At 32.2% G+C, this 18,588-nt stretch overlaps 1 protein-coding gene across 1 annotated transcript; it reads left to right on the top strand.

Moving 5' to 3' along the window:
• Positions 1–2,337: 2,337 nt before the first annotated feature.
• Positions 2,338–15,871, top strand: Arl5 (ADP-ribosylation factor-like 5). The gene is made up of 5 exons (XM_085947947.1): positions 2,338–2,609; positions 3,730–3,938; positions 5,040–5,165; positions 10,238–10,347; positions 13,672–15,871. The coding sequence occupies exons 1-5, from the start codon at positions 2,564–2,566 to the stop codon at positions 13,718–13,720; spliced, it is 540 nt and encodes a 179-aa protein (XP_085804073.1). The 5' UTR covers positions 2,338–2,563; the 3' UTR covers positions 13,721–15,871.
• The last annotated feature ends 2,717 nt before the right edge of the window (positions 15,872–18,588 follow it).

Below are 18,588 nucleotides of genomic sequence, written 5' to 3'. Positions count from 1 at the left end.
TACCAAAGCCTTGGCCTTGTTCAGATGGCGCGATTTGACTCGCGCGTAACAAGTTGCGCGTTTTCCAGGTACATGTGACCTCATTGAGCCGTCCACATGCACTCACGGCGTGATGTCTGTCACCGACAAGCGCAAGTGAACGCGAGACTCTCGAGAACGTGATGTTTATAACCATTCCAAAATTAATAATGACCACCTCGCGCTTCAGCGTGAGAGTTTTTATGGCTACCTACTTCAAAATAAATTATGTCACCTAATTTGTAAATTGCCGAGAATACATACCTATTACAAGCTATCGCGAAATACAAAATCTCATAGGTGTATCACAATTGAGTTGTCGGACTTTCTTCTTGCACTCGCATTTGTTTTTTTATGCCGATTAAAAAATACATTACGTCACCTAGTTTGTTCACTGCCAAATGCAACGCGTTATATGGGCGGAGCATATTTTTAGTACTTAATGGGACACGCGGCATCTGAACAAGGTCTTATAGTTCCAATGTTAAGATTACAAAATATGTAAAAGTAGATACACAGGTACTTATTATTACTTACTGTAGGTAGGTTGTTCAAAACATTGGGTACCTAATTCGTATATTAGAAAGATGGTGAATCCTCTTCCAGGTGAAACCTTCTGTTGGTTTCTTTGAAATCACTGACGCAAGTTATAGTTTGACGTAAGTGCTATTTTTGTGGGTACATATTGTAGTACTTATTCACCGTGAGCTGTCTTACCAAAATTAGATGACCGTGTAGCACTGAAATTAAAAAAATAACGCGTTGTTCATGAAGCATTGCAGACAGTAATATTACAATTTTATTAGATTCAATAAAAACATTAATTTGATTGTGATTGGTATCAAAAATCTAATAATAATGCAGTCATTATAGGTATCAGACATTGCGAGTGGATGCGACATGATATTTACGAGTACCTACGAGAATTGTATATCGATGCCTAATGTCAATATCCCGTAAGTAACTTTTTACAAATTTTGCAGGAAGCTAAAAAAACTAAATATTTAATATCCCGTATCTGACTGTTAAGGGCCCACATGCTCAGCGTAGGTCAAAATGGAGATTTTTATGGTATTTTCAGAGCAGAATCCTGGACATTCCTGAAACGTTGTAGATAATCTATTTATATAATTTTGAAGCCTTCAAATACGGGAAAAGGATTTATCATTAGGTAGGTACTATACTCTGTGTGGACGGCAATAAATGCAAAACATGCTCTTGCCTATATAGTGACGCACTGGTGGCCAATAGGTAGAGTTTGACCAGGGCTCGAAATGGACCGGAGCGCAGTTCCGGTTCGTGAAATTCTCGAGATTATTGACCTGTCAAAATATTTTGTTCCGGTTCGTGAATTATTATAAAGTAGGCAGGTACTTATTACAATTCACCTAATTTTATATATTTTGTAAGTATTCATTTATTTTTGTATAATATCTACCTGTATATCAAATTAGATAAACATTTATTGATATTTTCTAAAAAAATATTGAGAACTCCGGTTTGTAAAATTTTCCATTTCGTGCACTGGTTTGGAAATTTATAATACTCCATGTAGCTACGGATAGCATTGAAAAATGTGCTTGCCGAAGGCTACACGCATACAGCCGTTTCAATAATTTATTACGCTGTCTAGCTGGTGGATGGTCAACCGACTGTCCAATTGTGTCCTTTTACCACTGTGCTACGTTGGTGTGTACTCCTAAATACATCTGCTGATGGATCTCTTTCAGCTCCTTATATTATCGATTGAAATAGTAAAATAGTTTTTCGAAAAATAAATTTATTTCTCTTTATGACAGAACACAATGTCATTCGTGTAAAATATTAATAATATATTATTATTTCACCGAGGTGATTACGTAACCTTTATAATTTTCCCTGAAAGAATTTTTGCAGTGGTGTAACATTGGAAATATTGTAATCTTGTTACATGGCATCACTGTCTCGCGAATTGACACATCTAGGGATATGTTCAAAAGAAAATGCATCAATATTGGTTTCGGTATTGGAAAAAAAGTATCGATGTTTGCAAGTTTCGTTTCAAATCAAAGTGGCTTGTGCGCCAAAACTTTTTCCGAAAAAAATATTAGAATATTGAAAAAAAAGTCTTTGTATGGAAAGGTTTTTGTCCACGAATGGTTTTTTTTACATCCGCCCAACAAAATAATAGTGCAATAGATAGAAACAAATATTATATCGATAGAAAATTAACTATTTTTTTAGATCAGGTCGCATCGAAAGGAAAGAAGTATCAATACCCAGTATTGAAGTATCGGTCAAAAAGTATCGATAGTTTTTCAAATTTGAACAACCCTAGACACATCTAATTTGATCAATGGCGATGTCATTGTGAAAGTGTAGTCGCATACTATGTTAGAAAGTAGTCGTAGACTTTATTAAATTACAAATAAACAAACCTCTACCAAATGAATCATTCAAGAGTGTTCTTTGAAAAACCTAAATACCTCAATATGGTTTAATTTATTAGTAACGTTGCATTGTATGTCGTGTAAAATAATTAGGCTATTTTTTTTAGATAGTAAACATGGGGCTGCTTATCTCAAGGATATGGAGTTTGTTTGGAAACGAAGGTAAATCATTGGACTTTATTATAGAAATAAATCATTTCTCCCTTATTGATCACATTAACAAACACTGCACAACTAACTAACGCTATTATAATCATCAAATGAAAGTAGTATGGTAAACATATTTTGATATGACTAACTGATAATTAGTTTTTATCTGTTATGTATTATTTGTGTTAGGAATGTATTCTCGAAATCAATGATTATTCCTAGAAACCCTGTGTAGCTATATAATAATTATTTGTATGCAATATTAACTGGTTTGCCTTGTCCCATATTATTTATTTCAGTTATTCACCTACATACCTACTTAAAATTGAAAGTAGGTATTTTAAATATGTAATACTTCATTAAATTGTTTTTTTAATAATATTGTAATGTAAATAGTTACCTAAACTAACCCGTGTATTAAAAAAACCTACAACTTAATGATTCTATGACTATGCTAATTGATTAATAATTATTCACAATTATATTATGAAATTAAGGTTAGAATTTAGAGTATAAACAGCTGTGTATAAATGAGTGAGTATAAACAATGTATACTAATTATTGTTATCCATTTACAAATAAATGTCATTTTTTCATCCATATAATATAGCTAGTGTAAACACAGATGTGTCGTTGTTTTTCATATCTTGGATATATTTGTATAAAACAAAATTAATTGAATGAAAGCCTGCATAAAAGAATGTCATGTCTGTGGGCCGTTATTTTAAATGTAAAATAATGAATTCATGTTAGGTACTTACCTCAATATGCTTATCTTACTAATATTGATAATTTCTATTGATCCAATATCAATACTTTTTCCTTTGATACGATATAATAGTGTAGTAAGTGTCCTGACAACGTGTACCAGTCATGTGAAGCGCATGGTTTTGATTACACCTCACCCTTCTCAACCTTCAACTCACACGTCTGCTCACCATATATTGAACATTTATGATGCGAACATGATAATGAATTGTGTATTCGGCGAAGACATTGATTCTCACAGACATATGATAATAGCGCATAAAGCATAGGTACATGTGTTGAAAAACCGGCATTTGGTCATGTTAGGAAAGTGAGATTCTAGGTCTGAATAGTTAATCAAATGTTAACATTAATTTAATTTCAGAACACAAATTGGTATTAGTTGGTCTCGATAATGCAGGGAAGACGACTATACTTTACCAGCTCCTCCTAGGAGAAGCCGTTCACACCAGCCCCACGATTGGTTCAAACGTAGAAGAAGTCCAATGGAGGAATTTGAGATTCGTGATGTGGGATTTGGGCGGTCAACAAAGTTTGAGAGCTGCATGGACAACTTATTATACAAATAGTGAGGTATTGAACTGTTTTCTTTCCTTGTCTATTATGGTAATACTCTTCAGAGATCTAATAGCCACATACAAACTGCAATTCATTAACTTTATTTACATATCTAATTTACACATGTTACTTATGCACGTAGAGTTGATTGAACATTGTTTTGCTCTCCATTCTCGGACACATTGTCGCCATCTAGAAGAGTTCTTAGAAGGTTTTCTTTTGTGTTTGTTTTTCGGTCATCATGCGGCTGATTTCACCATAATTTAGTGAGTGAAAGTGAACAGTCAACACGAAACATTATTTTCCATGGTGAAATGTAGCTATTATATCTCATTTATTTTTATGCATTAGCCGTGTCATGTGTGAAAAAAACATTGATACAATATAGCAGTACATAATATACCTTATTATTTTATTGAATATTATGTAAGTTGTGATGTACCACTAAACTCTTCCTGGGAGTGGTGTAATGAATGTAAACCACAATATTGAATCATTGAGGAAAAATTACTATTACTATAGAATGTTTGGTCATAAAATATTATCGGTATTCCAACTATCATTGATAAAAATATGTTAGATGAGGTAAGAAAATAATCTAGTTGACAGAAAAAAATGCTAGATTTCTCGAAATTAAAAAAATATTTCATAACAAGCATTTCAAAAAATAAGTCATTATTATGAATGTTTTTTTCTTGAGACTAAGATAATTTGGCCCTTTCCACTTCTTGGCTCCATCTCTATCGGCATTCAGCAACACACAGGGTTTTGTCAGTGTGAAACCTGTGGCATTCTTCATTTGGTCCGTCCATCTGAAAGAAGCTCTTCTTTGTCCTTTCCAACTTCGACTAAACCCAATATCACAAGTCTTCCTAGATTATCACTTCTTAGAGGGCTAAATGATGAATACATTCACGGTACCTAACAATAATGTATCATAGTTCATTTTCTATATTGTTGTGTCATTGTCCTACTTTTCGTATGTAAATATAGTTCGCTCCAAACATCCATGTAAATCAAACAGGTAAAGCTATCACTGTGTAACTGGCAGTACAATGTACGGACGTATAGGACTGTGGCGTATTATGGTACTTCATTCTTATTTCTTGGTTTCAGTTTGTTATAATGGTCATCGATTCAACAGACCGCGCCCGGTTGACTGTGTCACGGGAGGAACTCCATAGAATGCTGGCACACGAAGAATTGAGCCACGCATGCCTGCTAGTGTTTGCGAATAAACAGGTTACAAACTATTATAATTACAATTTTTAAAATTTCTTGGAGAAAACGTCAAGAATAAAATAATGCGGATTCAATTTCAATTGATTTATTTTAACATTGCACTAATTCAAAATGTTGACAACTTGATTTTAATATTTTTGGAAACAATAATAAGTTATTAAAGTAAAGAATTCTTCTTCTGACCATGTCCGATCCTAATAGGATCATATGGGCTTCCATAAAGTAGAGCTTTGTATTAACAGATTTTTGTTTTTACGAGAAATTGATGTTAGCCACTTACTCAACCTATTAGATTCATATTCTGACTCCACACACAAATTGAAAAACAATATGTGTATTTGCCAGACCCAGGATTCGAACCTGGTACCAACGACATTATAAGCCGATGCGTAAGCCGCTCGGGCATCATGGGCGTCAAAAGTAAAGAATAGAAACATAAAAACACAACGAGGAAAGAACCAAAGGTTAAAAGAAAGCCTATCTAAGTTTACCTCATTCATATGTATAATGTATATCAGTGGCGAAGGGTGGAGGTAGGCTGTTAAGATTCGCTATAAATAGTGCACACTAAACTTTGTTAGGCATATGTATTTGTTTTTATTGAACTAAGACTACAATTTACAGATGGTGTTAGTTAGTTTTTAAAAATCAATTAAACCCTGCCTAAACGAAACCATAATAGATTTGGTCTAATTTGGGCAATACGACAAAATTGTGCACACTTTTTCATTCATAGTTATTTGTTTTCGTTGGATTAAAACTACATATTAGACATATTGTTGGTTCATTTTTTTAATTCATTAAGCCCTGCGTAAACCAAACTAGAATAAATAAAAAATATTATTCTATCTATAAAATACTCAAAGTTATGTATGATTTAATTGCATAATTTTAGATATTTTATAGATAGACATGTATTTTTTGACTATTATCTATTATGGTTTGGTTTCTCAGGATTTAATTGAATTTTAAAATCTAACCAACACTATCTGTAAATTGTAGTCTTATTTCAATGAAAACAAATATGTATGTCTGAAAAAGTTTAATGTACACTATTTATGGCGGATCTTAACAGCCTACCTCCACCCTTCGCCACTGATGTATATAAATATTTGAACCAATATGGTTCAACTAGCTTTGCACATTTCAATTGGCGTCACTAATAGCAGGTTAGTTTTAGTTTTTCAAGTCTTTGAAATTAAGTACCTACTATAATATAAATACTTTTTAGCTCAAGTGTGTTTGCAATTTAATGTTTGTGTCTAGGCAGTCATACATTTTAATATACACAGTATGTGTGTACGGATCGTAGTGGATCTAAGTTATAAAAATAATAGTGCTGCACATTATTATATGTATTAAATTTATTTTGAAATAAATAGGTTTCAGTTAAGTTTTTAAAATTATTATGTGCTTAGAATTTACCTTGAGGTATTTATTTCATACTGCTGCGACTAATATTACTGATTATAGCGTTTGTTTTGCGAAGGTTTTTGTTTCACGATAAACATGTGTACAGTTTACTTACATTATACTTTATATGTTTCCATTTCAATTTACTGACTAATAATAATATTTCATATAACATACCTATATAATATTTTTTAACATTATGTATTTTATATTAATTTATGAATTTTGAGTTGCGGCTATAAAATTACCCTCAGAATGATAAAATAATAACACAGGTTAGTTGTCTAAATGCCAAATTTAAATTTGTAGTTTGCATATAGTACTGGAGGAGAGAGGCATATATTTTACAAATAAGTCCACATAATATCAAAAAATATGCACATATTTTTTTGTTTGTAATTTTATATAATATGATCCAACAGGGATGGCGAATCTTTTTACATACGGGTGCCAAAATTTCCCAAATAATATTTTTCAACTGTCCGACGTGCCAAGCAGTTTTTTTTATGGAGATCTTTTACCGTATTTCTAGATGAAGGCATATCTTTTATTCTATGAATATTTTTTTCCTTGTTTTCAAATTACTCAAAGAGATCGTGGAAGCATTTAAACCACTCTTATTTTATATTATATACTCCATCACTGAGCGGTTTTCCATTTTTAGAGATTATGTTTGAGGTAAAATAACAAGCAGTTATTATATTTGAATGACTGCCGATAATTAATTTCATAAGATTTGTTGATTGTATATTTTTATGTTTAATTCCCCGATCCCCCGCAATCGTATACTTCCATTAAACGTAATGATTATTCTTTAAAATGATTTGCCTGCAATTTTTATACAATGCGATTTGTCATTATTTAAGCATGAATTTCGTCGTTTCCGTTTGTGCCTCGATAGGTACATAAACATAATATGAAAAACCGAAGAAAATACGCATGGCTATGTCGTCATTAATTTTTAATATTACATATATAAGTATAGGAGAATATAAGTATGTAAGTACTTAAGTTTATATTTATTTGTAAAACTTTTTTATAAAAATAATATTTTTTAAAATACCTATATAAAGTAGTAATATTTTTTTTCTCTTCAAAATGAAACATTCACATGCCATGCAAAATCATCTCGCGTGCCACCAGTGGCATAGGTTCGCCATCACTGAACTATAACATTCAAAAATCACCAGAAGCATATGAAAAAAATATTAATTTACAGAAACTGGTTAATCCAAATGATTATAAACAAATACTTACCGGTAAGTAATATGTTTACTATACTTACTGTTATTCTGTTGTTCTATACTTACTGGTAAGTAATATGTTTAACTTCATTTGGCTTATATTTATTTATATAAAAAGAACACAAACATGTTTTTTACCACAAATATTTAATTGTAGATTTATCGGGTTTTGAAAACAGAAACGTCATATCAGGAATGATAATGCTAAATACCCTATTTTAATGATAGTAACTAAATAATTATTGATGCAAAATAGAAGCATTTTGTCAAAATAATTACTAGTTTTTCCTTATCTAGGCCTTATTGCAGTGCGTAAAAAGAATACCTACCTGTCGTTAGCTCTGAGTAGCATAATAGCACATTTAAAGATGAATGGATTTACTGCTGGCAGTAAATAAAATGAAAATATAAACACTTGTGTAAGTTACAAGATTGCAAGCATGGATCAAAAAAGTTTATTGGCTTCTGAATTTTCATGCGATAGTTGTAACTTGCGCGAAATGTGCGCATGCGCCGTAAAACGATGGTTGCATACTCTGGCGTCAAAAATTATGAAATACGTCGCTCACCACACAAAATATTCACGCAACAACAACATATGCGTCTCGCTGATGCTTGAAAAATGAGATTGGCACGACAATCAGCATTTTTGTGTGTAAACAGTTATTGTCGCAATAGTTTAATTTCAACCTTATTTACTGGCAGTAAAATGTTTTTGCGGAAGGTTTTGCAAAGGGTATAGTATTCAGGATTATAGCAATTTAAATGCGACTCTTTCTTTTCCTTCACTACTTTATTAGATTTAATGTATTTGTCGAAAGCATTTTTGGGAGTGCAGTCTCTGACCAACTTTCGTTGCTTTTTTGGACTTTTATTATATTACTTACTGGTGATACTTTCCGCATTTGATAGGGAGATAGGAACATTTTCAGCCTGGCCGCAAGTCTACCTTTCAGCTTATTCTGAAATTCAGCCTTGTAAGATCTTTCGAGAGCGATATGGAAACGCACACTACACCTCACCATTCGGTGTTCGCTGCCGGTATTGAATCAATTAAGTACTGTACAGTCTTAAAAAATGTCCTTCCTGGGACCTTAGGATGTAGTCAAATCTTACTGGTCCTTCCTGCTGAGCTTCTCCATGACCATTTACGGGATGGCCTTTTCTTGAATAATGAGTTCATGTTCTGGAAACTGCCACTTTCAGCAAAATCCACAAGCATGTCTATTCTGCCGTCTCTTTGACCATGGCTGAATTGTCCGACCACTACATCGGCTCGGTGGTAAGATCCAATTCGCGCGTTGTCTCCCATTATGATAAATGGTATTTACATTTGTTTTTTAGCATTTCAATTTCCTCGTATAAACCTTTCCCTTCCTCATCGGGATAGCCCTGTGTGGGAGCATACACTTGCAGAAGCTGAAACTGGTATCTGCTGTTGATTCGAATGATCAAACTAGCCAATCAGATGAGTAGTTGAATTTAGCTATGCGGTCTTTCCATGCTTTATGGATAATAAACCCGACACCCCTTGTGCGTCAGCTTGCAGTTCCTTTATAGCATAATACATATTTGCTGTGTAGAATGACAATGGCTGACGATATCCCAGTGAATTTTGTCGAGTTCCTCCTTGAGTTTAGTTTCAATTGTCCGTTTAACATCAGTATCAGTTCATACAATATGACACGATAATAAAAAATATTTCATTACCAATAACAAAATAAACATGATTCAATTCGAGTATCGATGACAAAACCAAATGAGACAGTAGTGTTTGCCAAAATTTATTCATTGACATCTTCTAATTGAGATCTAAAACATAACACAATTAACAGTAACTGGGTTTCTTTAGTAAGTTATGTTAGGACACTGGAGCAATTGAAACCGCTGTTTTTGCGCTTGGTTCTATTACTGTGTTTAGTTTTAATGAAACAAATATATAGTAATAATTTTTGATTGTCTTACAAGGTATAAATTGGTATAGCATATGTATATTTCTATTTTTACATTAAAAAATGTGAATTATGGTGCCGTTTTTTTGTATCTTTACCCATTTTTCTTTTTATTTATCGCTATAAATACCAATACATTTTATTCTAATGATTTACACTATGTTAATCTTATTAGTTTTATTACATATATGTTGAGTTTTTATATTATCTATTTATTTTGTTTTTAATTTTACTGCTTTGTTGCAAACTGAATATATAATATATAAATTAATAAATAGATTTTGAAATTAGCTCTGTTGCATTCATCATCACACAATATGTATTTAAAATTTGTATTATATTTGTGGCAGTGGAATATTTATGTTGCATTCTTTTGCAGCTGCATTACCCCATAAATGCTCATAAAATTTAATATATGTAATTTCGATTTAAATGGGAGATAATTAATATGAATGTTTTTCAGGATATTAAAGGTTCAATGAAGGCAGCTGAAATATCTCAACAACTACAATTGACGGCAATTAAAAGACAGCCGTGGCATATACAACCGTGCTGCGCTCTCACAGGAGAAGGGTGAGAACACTCTTTTTCAAACCAATCATTTCCATGTGCCCCATCCCAGCTCTGGAGCAGTGTTCCCTCGAAGGTGTGCATTTGTGTTCTTATAAACAATGTACGCGATACCATTTTTATTTAAAATCTAAAAGATAATTATAGTACATATACAACTATAGTTAAAATTGTAGTATTTTTGGCATAGGTAGGTACTATAGGACTTGGGATATAATTATATTACAGTTGGTAATACTGGCTATAAGCAAATACCACAATACTAATAGGGAACACATTTAAAAAAATCAGTGTGTGTACTTATGTACGCGCGTTAGAAGTTATCCTTTGGCGTAACAAAAAAAAATTATTCCGCTTGCCAGTAATTTACATTACAATAAAATACGCTAAAATAATTGAAGAAAAATATTTAATACAATTTATAAAGTTTTGATTAAATGCATAATCAAATTAAAATGATATTTGTTTGTAAGCAGTTAAATTATTTTTACACAATTAAACAAAATAATACGATGTCACAAAATCTTAACTTCAATAAAACCTACTTACCTACCTATCAATATTTTCATATAGTTATTGGTAATAAAGGATCATTTTAAAATGAGACCTCATTATACATAGATACACCTACCTAATAGGCGGCCATATACGTACAGTTTTCGTAAGAGGTTGAACATGCCAGTTAATAGTAATGGCGGCCATACAGTTATCTTTGGTAGATAAACTGCTGCGCCCATAGACGGACAGTTTTCGACCTGTCAGATGTGTGCTATGTTCAAACTGCCAGCGACCCCCCACTCCCGTGTTTTTGTAAAACTGTTGGAATTTCAACTCACCGAAAGTTTTCGGGTGACGTTAGCTAGCTGTGTCGTAAAGTAGGAGTAGCTGGCTTTGGCGGCAAATTTTGACAGTTCTGTCATAATCTTCTAAGTTCGTTCGATAAGAAGTATATTATTTTTGTTGCGTATTCTTTTGCTACTCATATTATATAATTACGAATATTATGAAGTGTCAACTAGGTACCGCAAACAATATTTTCCACTACTTAAATACAAAAATATGTCTAGGTATCATGGAAACAGACGCCAACTTGCAAAATAAGTAAATTGTTTTGGTGATTGAATAAAACATATTACATAAATTTAATGTATATAACCCTGATTTAAATAAAACAATACGTATGTATTTTATCTTAATTATATTTTATTAAAACAACAATTAGTATACTATGAATAATTTATTCAAAATAAAAGAATCTGGACATATATTTACACAAACAATAAATTGTAATCATAATAAATCTAACAAAATCAATATCGTTCAATATAGCGTACTTAAAACTAATTTAACACTAGGTAGGTACCCCTGTGTATGATCTCCGTGAACATAACCTCCACAGTTTTTGACACTTGATCTGCCACAGACAATAACTGTACGTATATGGGCACGTCTGTTGACAGTTCGACAGATTTAAATGGTGTAGTTAAACTGATTTGTGGTGTGGCCACTAACGTACGGTTATTGAACTGTTATTGTCTGTGCCATGTTCAACCTGTTACGAGAACTGTCCGTCTATGGCCGCCTAATGTTAAAAACAAGTACCTAGGTATGCAGAGTTTACAAGAAATTGCGTAGGTCCTTTGTGTCGATTTACTCAACTTGGCCACTGATAGTTTTACACTATTTTACAGGATCTGAATTGCCATAGGTACTTACTGGTTATATTACATATACCTACATAGCTACATACCAAGATATTAACTGATTAAGATTTGCATGTCTATGAATACAAAACACCATTCAATTCTGCACAATATGATTTTGAGTTAACATGGATATTTTTCAATGTCCACATAAAAGATCAATCTATATTAATAAAAAAATTGGAGTGTGTATCTGCATGTTTATTGTCGATACCAATTTAGTAGACTTTCATATATTTTCTCGATATCTCAAAAGAAAACTTTTGAAAATATTCCACTTTCAACAATACGAGGTGAGGCATGGGTTGAGAAGCGTGCGTGCGCCAAGAAATCGATTAAATGTCAATTTGCAACATTATGAGGTGTTCCACATTGTGGATATCTCGCAAGCCTAATACTACAAGGATATGAGTGTTTATTTTTGACAAAACAAACCTAACAATGAATTCTAAGCTGCGTCATTGTTTCATCAAAAATAAACACTAAGCCCATCCGCTCACGTGAACACTCAAAAAAGACTCAACTGAAACTCCAGTACCTAGCTAATGTATTTCAATGGCGGCTCGCTGATAAGACTGGAATCTCTCAGTTTCAAAACGTCCGCGACCGAAACCGAAGAGACGCGACATGCTAGTCTTCCAGTCACCCATAAAAAACAGTGGTACCAACATAGTCCTCACAAAGGGGGGTTAGCAGGGCTTTAGCCTGGGGGACCGGCGTGGCGAGTCTACCATATAAGTGATATAAACACACATCACAAATTCTCTTGAATAGTAAAAAAAGTTTATCCGCCGCCATTTATCTTCAATAATGCTATTATTTTAAATTATGTGGTTGTATGATGTAATTATAATTGTGTATCGATACTCGACAACTCCATAATTCAAATATATGAATTAAAATAGACAAAAAAACACTAAATATACACATTAATTTTACTGCTTACACCATTTGGAAAATGCTACTGTAGAGCGTCAAACTGCTTTTATCTTTAGCGATAGGTAAGGGGGCCTGTTAAAGATCCTAGTCTGGGGGTCCGCTTCGGGATGTCGGGGCCATGGGTACCAGTATCAATAGATTTGATGAAAAATCATATTTTCTTACCAAAATTGGTAGCACTGAACTAAACAAGCAATAACAAGTCAAGACGTCAAAAGTTAGAGATGGGCGAACCGATTTTAAATTTAAAATGTGTGGCGGATGTTGAGAAATACTCCTACCTGTATAATTACAAGCTGCCAGAATATTCCGGAAGAATATATTACGGAAAAACCTTAGAATGAAGCAGGAAAGACAATGGGTTTGACAGTTTGAGGTTATGAGATTATTAGGTTTCAGTAGCGGCGTGTGCGGAGCATTAGTCACTGGCCAGTTTATGTTTTCCATCACCAACCAATTCATCAGATTTTAGTTTCTGCGTGAGCGGATTACCTTAGAACCCTGTAGTTCTACACTCGCGATCTGTCTACATTTGTTTCTGTATTTCACACGGACAAAGTTGTGGACGCTTACTAATGATTAATATTTTTATTGATAAATTAGGGGTGAGCTAGAACCATACTGCTAAATAATTGAGTGATATAGTTTGCAATGTACCCTAATAAGATTAATTTTATTGTTACAGATTGTTACTTGGTCTGGAGTGGATTTCCAGCCGCATCAAAAAGAAGTGACAAAAACAATTTGATTGAAATCCAAAACTCTTATAATAAACTATGTGCATATTGTTTAATCATTTTTCAATATACTAAAAACATATATAATCATTGAATATTGTATGAATGTAATAACTTATTTGAATTGCAATAGTTTCACCTCTATATATATTTAAGTCCCAAGTTTATAGTTACCCGTTTTCTCAAACGAATGCTTGAATGGACTCCTTGTTTATGATTTAAGAATAAACTAATAATATTATGTACATATCAAATTGCTTATGAATCAATTAAATGAACTGTGTATTAATGTTATTTCTACGAAATTTTTATTGTTTATAACTATAATATTATTGTTTAGTAAACTTTCTTGTAAGGTTCAAAAAAATGACAAGCACGATAGGAAAATAAAATCTGAACTTTGGGGTCAAGTAAATGTTTAGTTTGAGATAAATAATTGTAATTATTTAATCTTATTTTCTTGAGACCCAGTGTATTTTTGCCCAATGATACTATTACATTTAAAAACAACAGTATTTGTTTTTAACCCATTACATAATTACCGAACGTGAGAAATTCTCGTATTATGTGTTTAGAAAGAAGTTCTCTACAGAGTGAGTATATTTAATAGCAGCAATTCTTACCAACCAGAATTAAATATTGGATTTTAAAAATATGTAAAAAAAAAATAGTACCATATTTTAAATTTTTTTTAATTTTCAGTTTGAGCTGTTGATTGAATCTTTAGTCCAATATTTATTAAAATAGTTCACTGCATAGAAAACCATTAAGTATTCATGTTTTCAACCAAATTTAAAATGGAATGCACTTGAAAATCTTTGCTACCATTGTTATTGACCTTTTTTATATCGCAAAAAAAAACATCTGTTATTATATTTACAAACCTTTGAAGCGATTTTAGATACAGGATAGGACAGACAGTTTGCGAAATTACACTTATTGCTAGAAATGCGAAAAGTGCAGCATTTGTCAATAATTTTCAGATATTTTATGGGAACGGGATACGAAAATAGATTAGACTTTATAATACAAGCAGTTTTTAAAATCTTTAGGACGTAATTAGTTTTTTATTTAGCACTAAACTTAAAATTCTGAAAAAAAATAAACGAAAGTTTTTATTTATTGTACTTTCAACCTCTCTTCTTCTTCTTCGATGGCGCTACAGCTCAAGTCGAGCCCTAGTCTCCGCCACCGCCGTCCTCCAGCCGGAACGGTCCTTCGCACGTCTTTTCCAGTTCATGATTTTTAGCAGCTGGTTGGCATCTTTTGTAATGTTGTCACCCCATCGTGTGCTTGGCTTTCCCACTGACCTTTTCCCCCCTGGGTTTCTTTCGAGGATCTTATTCGGTATCCGTGACTCAGGCATGCGCTGGACATGGCTTGCCCAGTTCAGCCTCTGGAATTTTATGAAGGTGGAGAGTTTTGAATCTTGGTATAAGCGGTATAGTTCCATGTTATACCTAATTCTCCACTCCCCACCATCATTCATGGGTCCGTATATCCGCCTCAGGAATTTGAACCTCTCTATATCTCCCTTTAAATATTTTTGTTTTCTTTTAAATCATATTAAAGTATCCTTTTTGTATTAATGTTCAAAAAATCAAATGATTTAAACACATACTTTTTGAGTTTTTAATATTTGTTTGTTGGAAGTCAATTTCGTATTCTATATACAAAAATAAAGTCAGTCGCCTATGAGTGAAGGCCTTAATAAATAATAATAATAATACAATATGCATAATAATAAAAATAATGAACGGGGTAAAAGTTTCATGATATTTCTCTGTGATCATACAAAATCGACGCAACTGCTACTCGTCAATTTTATGTGATATAGTTAACATTCACAAAACACATGTTACTTAATGCACTGAGGCATACAGAGTTGACTCAACGGTGTTGATTGGAGAAAAAATCGTTGGTGCTCTCAATTAAATTTGTAGCATGTGTCGTGGTAGTCACTTTCAGCTGGAGTTGTTTAATGCTCAACACGACAAAGGCTTCAAGCATAATATCTTTTTACACAGGTATTTGAGAAAAACCATTCCAACAACAGCTTACACTGTGCCTCAGTATATCTGCAGGGCTCGCAATGAACGAGAGCAGACCAGAACACGGCTACGGTTCGTGGAATTCTTGAGACTCATGAAAAAATTAAAAATGCATTTTGAATAATTGAATTGTTTATGTTTTTTCCTTAAAGTTTAATATGAAACTTGTTTGACGCATGGTATAAAAATAATATTTATGACATTTCATAAAGGCCCTTTCTACAGGCAATAATGAGCTTTTGTGTTATTTTGCTACAATTTTAGGTGATTTTAATTTGATTTATGACTGCAACGGGCGCGGTTTGTGAAATTTTCTATTTCAGGCACTGTATATCTGATATGTATGGTAGATGTACTCAATAATTTTCACCTATTTATATATATTTGGTGATATCACTGCTACTTTGACTAATGAAAATTTTTTCTGTCACGCGTAGCCGTTCAGTGTTTTGACTATGGAATAGATCGCGCCTGTATGCTAGTTCATGGAAAGCGTTTTTTGATTTTCTTTAGTTCATATGAAGTTGAGGTTGCGTCGATTTTCTGTGTATCTCGAGGCCTAGTGTTCTAGATACTAAAGACATCTAGAGGTGGAATTACGAGATATATAATTAAATACAATTCATTGAGAAATTACATTTAAAGATGTTTTAATTAATTAATATGTATCTAAAAATAATAGGAGATGATTTTAGTTCTTTTACTGTCCTAAAGATTAGGTTTATACCCCAAAACAGCTGATAACATAAATAATTCAAATATCGTAGAATTAACAAGAAACTAGGAACAAAACTATATCTTTCTAATTCAAAGATAAATACAAAAAAACTACGTGTCTAAAACGTTCATACTTTTTTGTAAATTATTTCTTTCGATACGGATTTTTAACAGAAATAAAAATAAAATTGTATTTAAATGTGAATAATTGCGAGCTGCCATCCTGTGATGATATTTGTTGGGTTGATACATAATATTAATAGTGTTTTTTAATTCTTTAGTGATTTCAATTAAAATTGATACAGCCCATCTGGTACTATTTTGACAAGAAGTCGATTACAATCATCGATAAAGCAATTTATTTCTTGTAATTGTGTTTTGTCAAAGATAATTTTTCAGAAAATTGTATTTGATTGTATGTCTATAGATATCTTAATTATAACGATACACTCACTTAATTACATACAATACCTCATTATGCTTTTTAGTGGGAGCCTATTGGTATCATGATGTCAATTAAGACTGACTGCTTCATTGAATTGTTTAACTACATTTACAATAAAAAAATGAAAGCAAAAAATCACTGAAAATGGTTCACCATAATTTCATAAATCTTAACGGTTCTTTACTGCAAAACATCAATATAATGTATAAGTTATTCATAGCAAGATAAAAGAAAATATTGTAAATATTCTAGCTCTTAGCCTTATATTTTATAATGTATGGATCATCGTTAAAGTGTTTAGTAAAATACTTCATGAAACACCTGTAACTTCTAAGTGTATAGTATAATTTATCTAAATATATTTTACTGATAATTAAAAACCAGATTTTTCTTAATACATATTTTTATAATTATTAAACTAATTGAGAAAATAATGACATGTCTATTTCCTAAAACTGATAAGTTCTTATATTGTCAAAATTTAACAAAAAATACGTGTGATTCACACAATATGTAATGATCTGTAACTTCCAAAACTTTTCAGTGGCATGTGAAAAAAATAAAACCGAAACCGATTATTCTAGAACCATTATCTTAGCTGCCATTTTATAGTGCAGTGCAGTGTTATAGATATAGGCGTGGGTCGGGGACATAGATATACACCTGAAAGTGCAGGGGTACCTGAAGTTCAGCAGATCGCTACTAAGCGCACACACCCACAGACTATAATATTACTTGTGAGGCAGATAAATGCTAATATGTCTAATTTCATTTTATGTATATTTATTATAATGCCTTAATATGCCCAAAAAATGGACATATTATTGTTCTAATTTGAAAATATCAATGAAAAAATTAACCAGTGAATTTGAACAAAATTCCCAACCTTTGAATTGTGGACTTATTGGTATTTGGAAATAGATACTTCATATCATTGAAAATCCAATCTTTTTGGTTGTGAGAGGTTCTTTTCATTTTGACTCTATTAACATAATATGTATACAGGCCTTTGCAAGTGCTTGCTCTCTTGCAAACGTCTTCATATTCACATGAAATTTTATGTCGTTGCAACAAAATATCAGTATATACACACTTTTCATTTTTGAAGGCCTATTCTGGCAGCTGTATTTACTGTAATAGGGGAATTTATTAAGTGCCAAAATTGCCATAGCGATGAACAACAGGCAAACGCTTCTCTAGAGTGTGTGCAGATGCCAAATAGTGATTCAACCGTTCGTAAAGAAAAACAGCATTTCAATTCATTGATTTGTATTTCAGATCTGGGAGGGATTCAGTATTTGAAAATAAAGGCACTGCATACAATTTTTTTCTATACAAGATCACAATATTAAATGCGTATCTCTTTACAATTCATGCAAGTTAAAAACGATCGGTTACTGGAAATTAGCTTCATATGATCAGATATGGTAATTTTTCATAATATATTTGAGTTGACGTGAAATCAATTGTACAAGTGACGTATTCAAAAAAATCTTCTATAAAACTATAAACATACTACAATAAATTCGTCTGGAATAGAGTAAAATTTATATTTTTTTAATATGCGAAACTGTACGTAATAAATCTTTTTATTTATTACACTTCCAACAGTTTTTCTATATTAATTTATACTTGAAACAGGTATTTCATGG

Source organism: Rhyacophila brunnea, unplaced genomic scaffold (genome assembly GCF_057557595.1).
Source record: "Rhyacophila brunnea isolate RB1 unplaced genomic scaffold, BYU_Rbru_1.0 scaffold_1, whole genome shotgun sequence".
Taxonomy (NCBI): Eukaryota; Metazoa; Arthropoda; class Insecta; order Trichoptera; family Rhyacophilidae; genus Rhyacophila; species Rhyacophila brunnea.
This window is presented reverse-complemented; position numbering and strand designations above follow the sequence as displayed.

Bases quoted from the DNA above. Each gene is read 5' to 3' on its own strand.
- Arl5 (XM_085947947.1), top strand. From the start codon at position 2,564: ATGGGGCTGCTTATCTCAAGGATATGGAGTTTGTTTGGAAACGAAG. The intron at 2,610-3,729 runs GTAAATCATTGG...ATTTAATTTCAG, and splicing joins GAGTTTGTTTGGAAACGAAG to AACACAAATTGGTATTAGTT. The intron at 3,939-5,039 runs GTATTGAACTGT...TCTTGGTTTCAG, and splicing joins CTTATTATACAAATAGTGAG to TTTGTTATAATGGTCATCGA.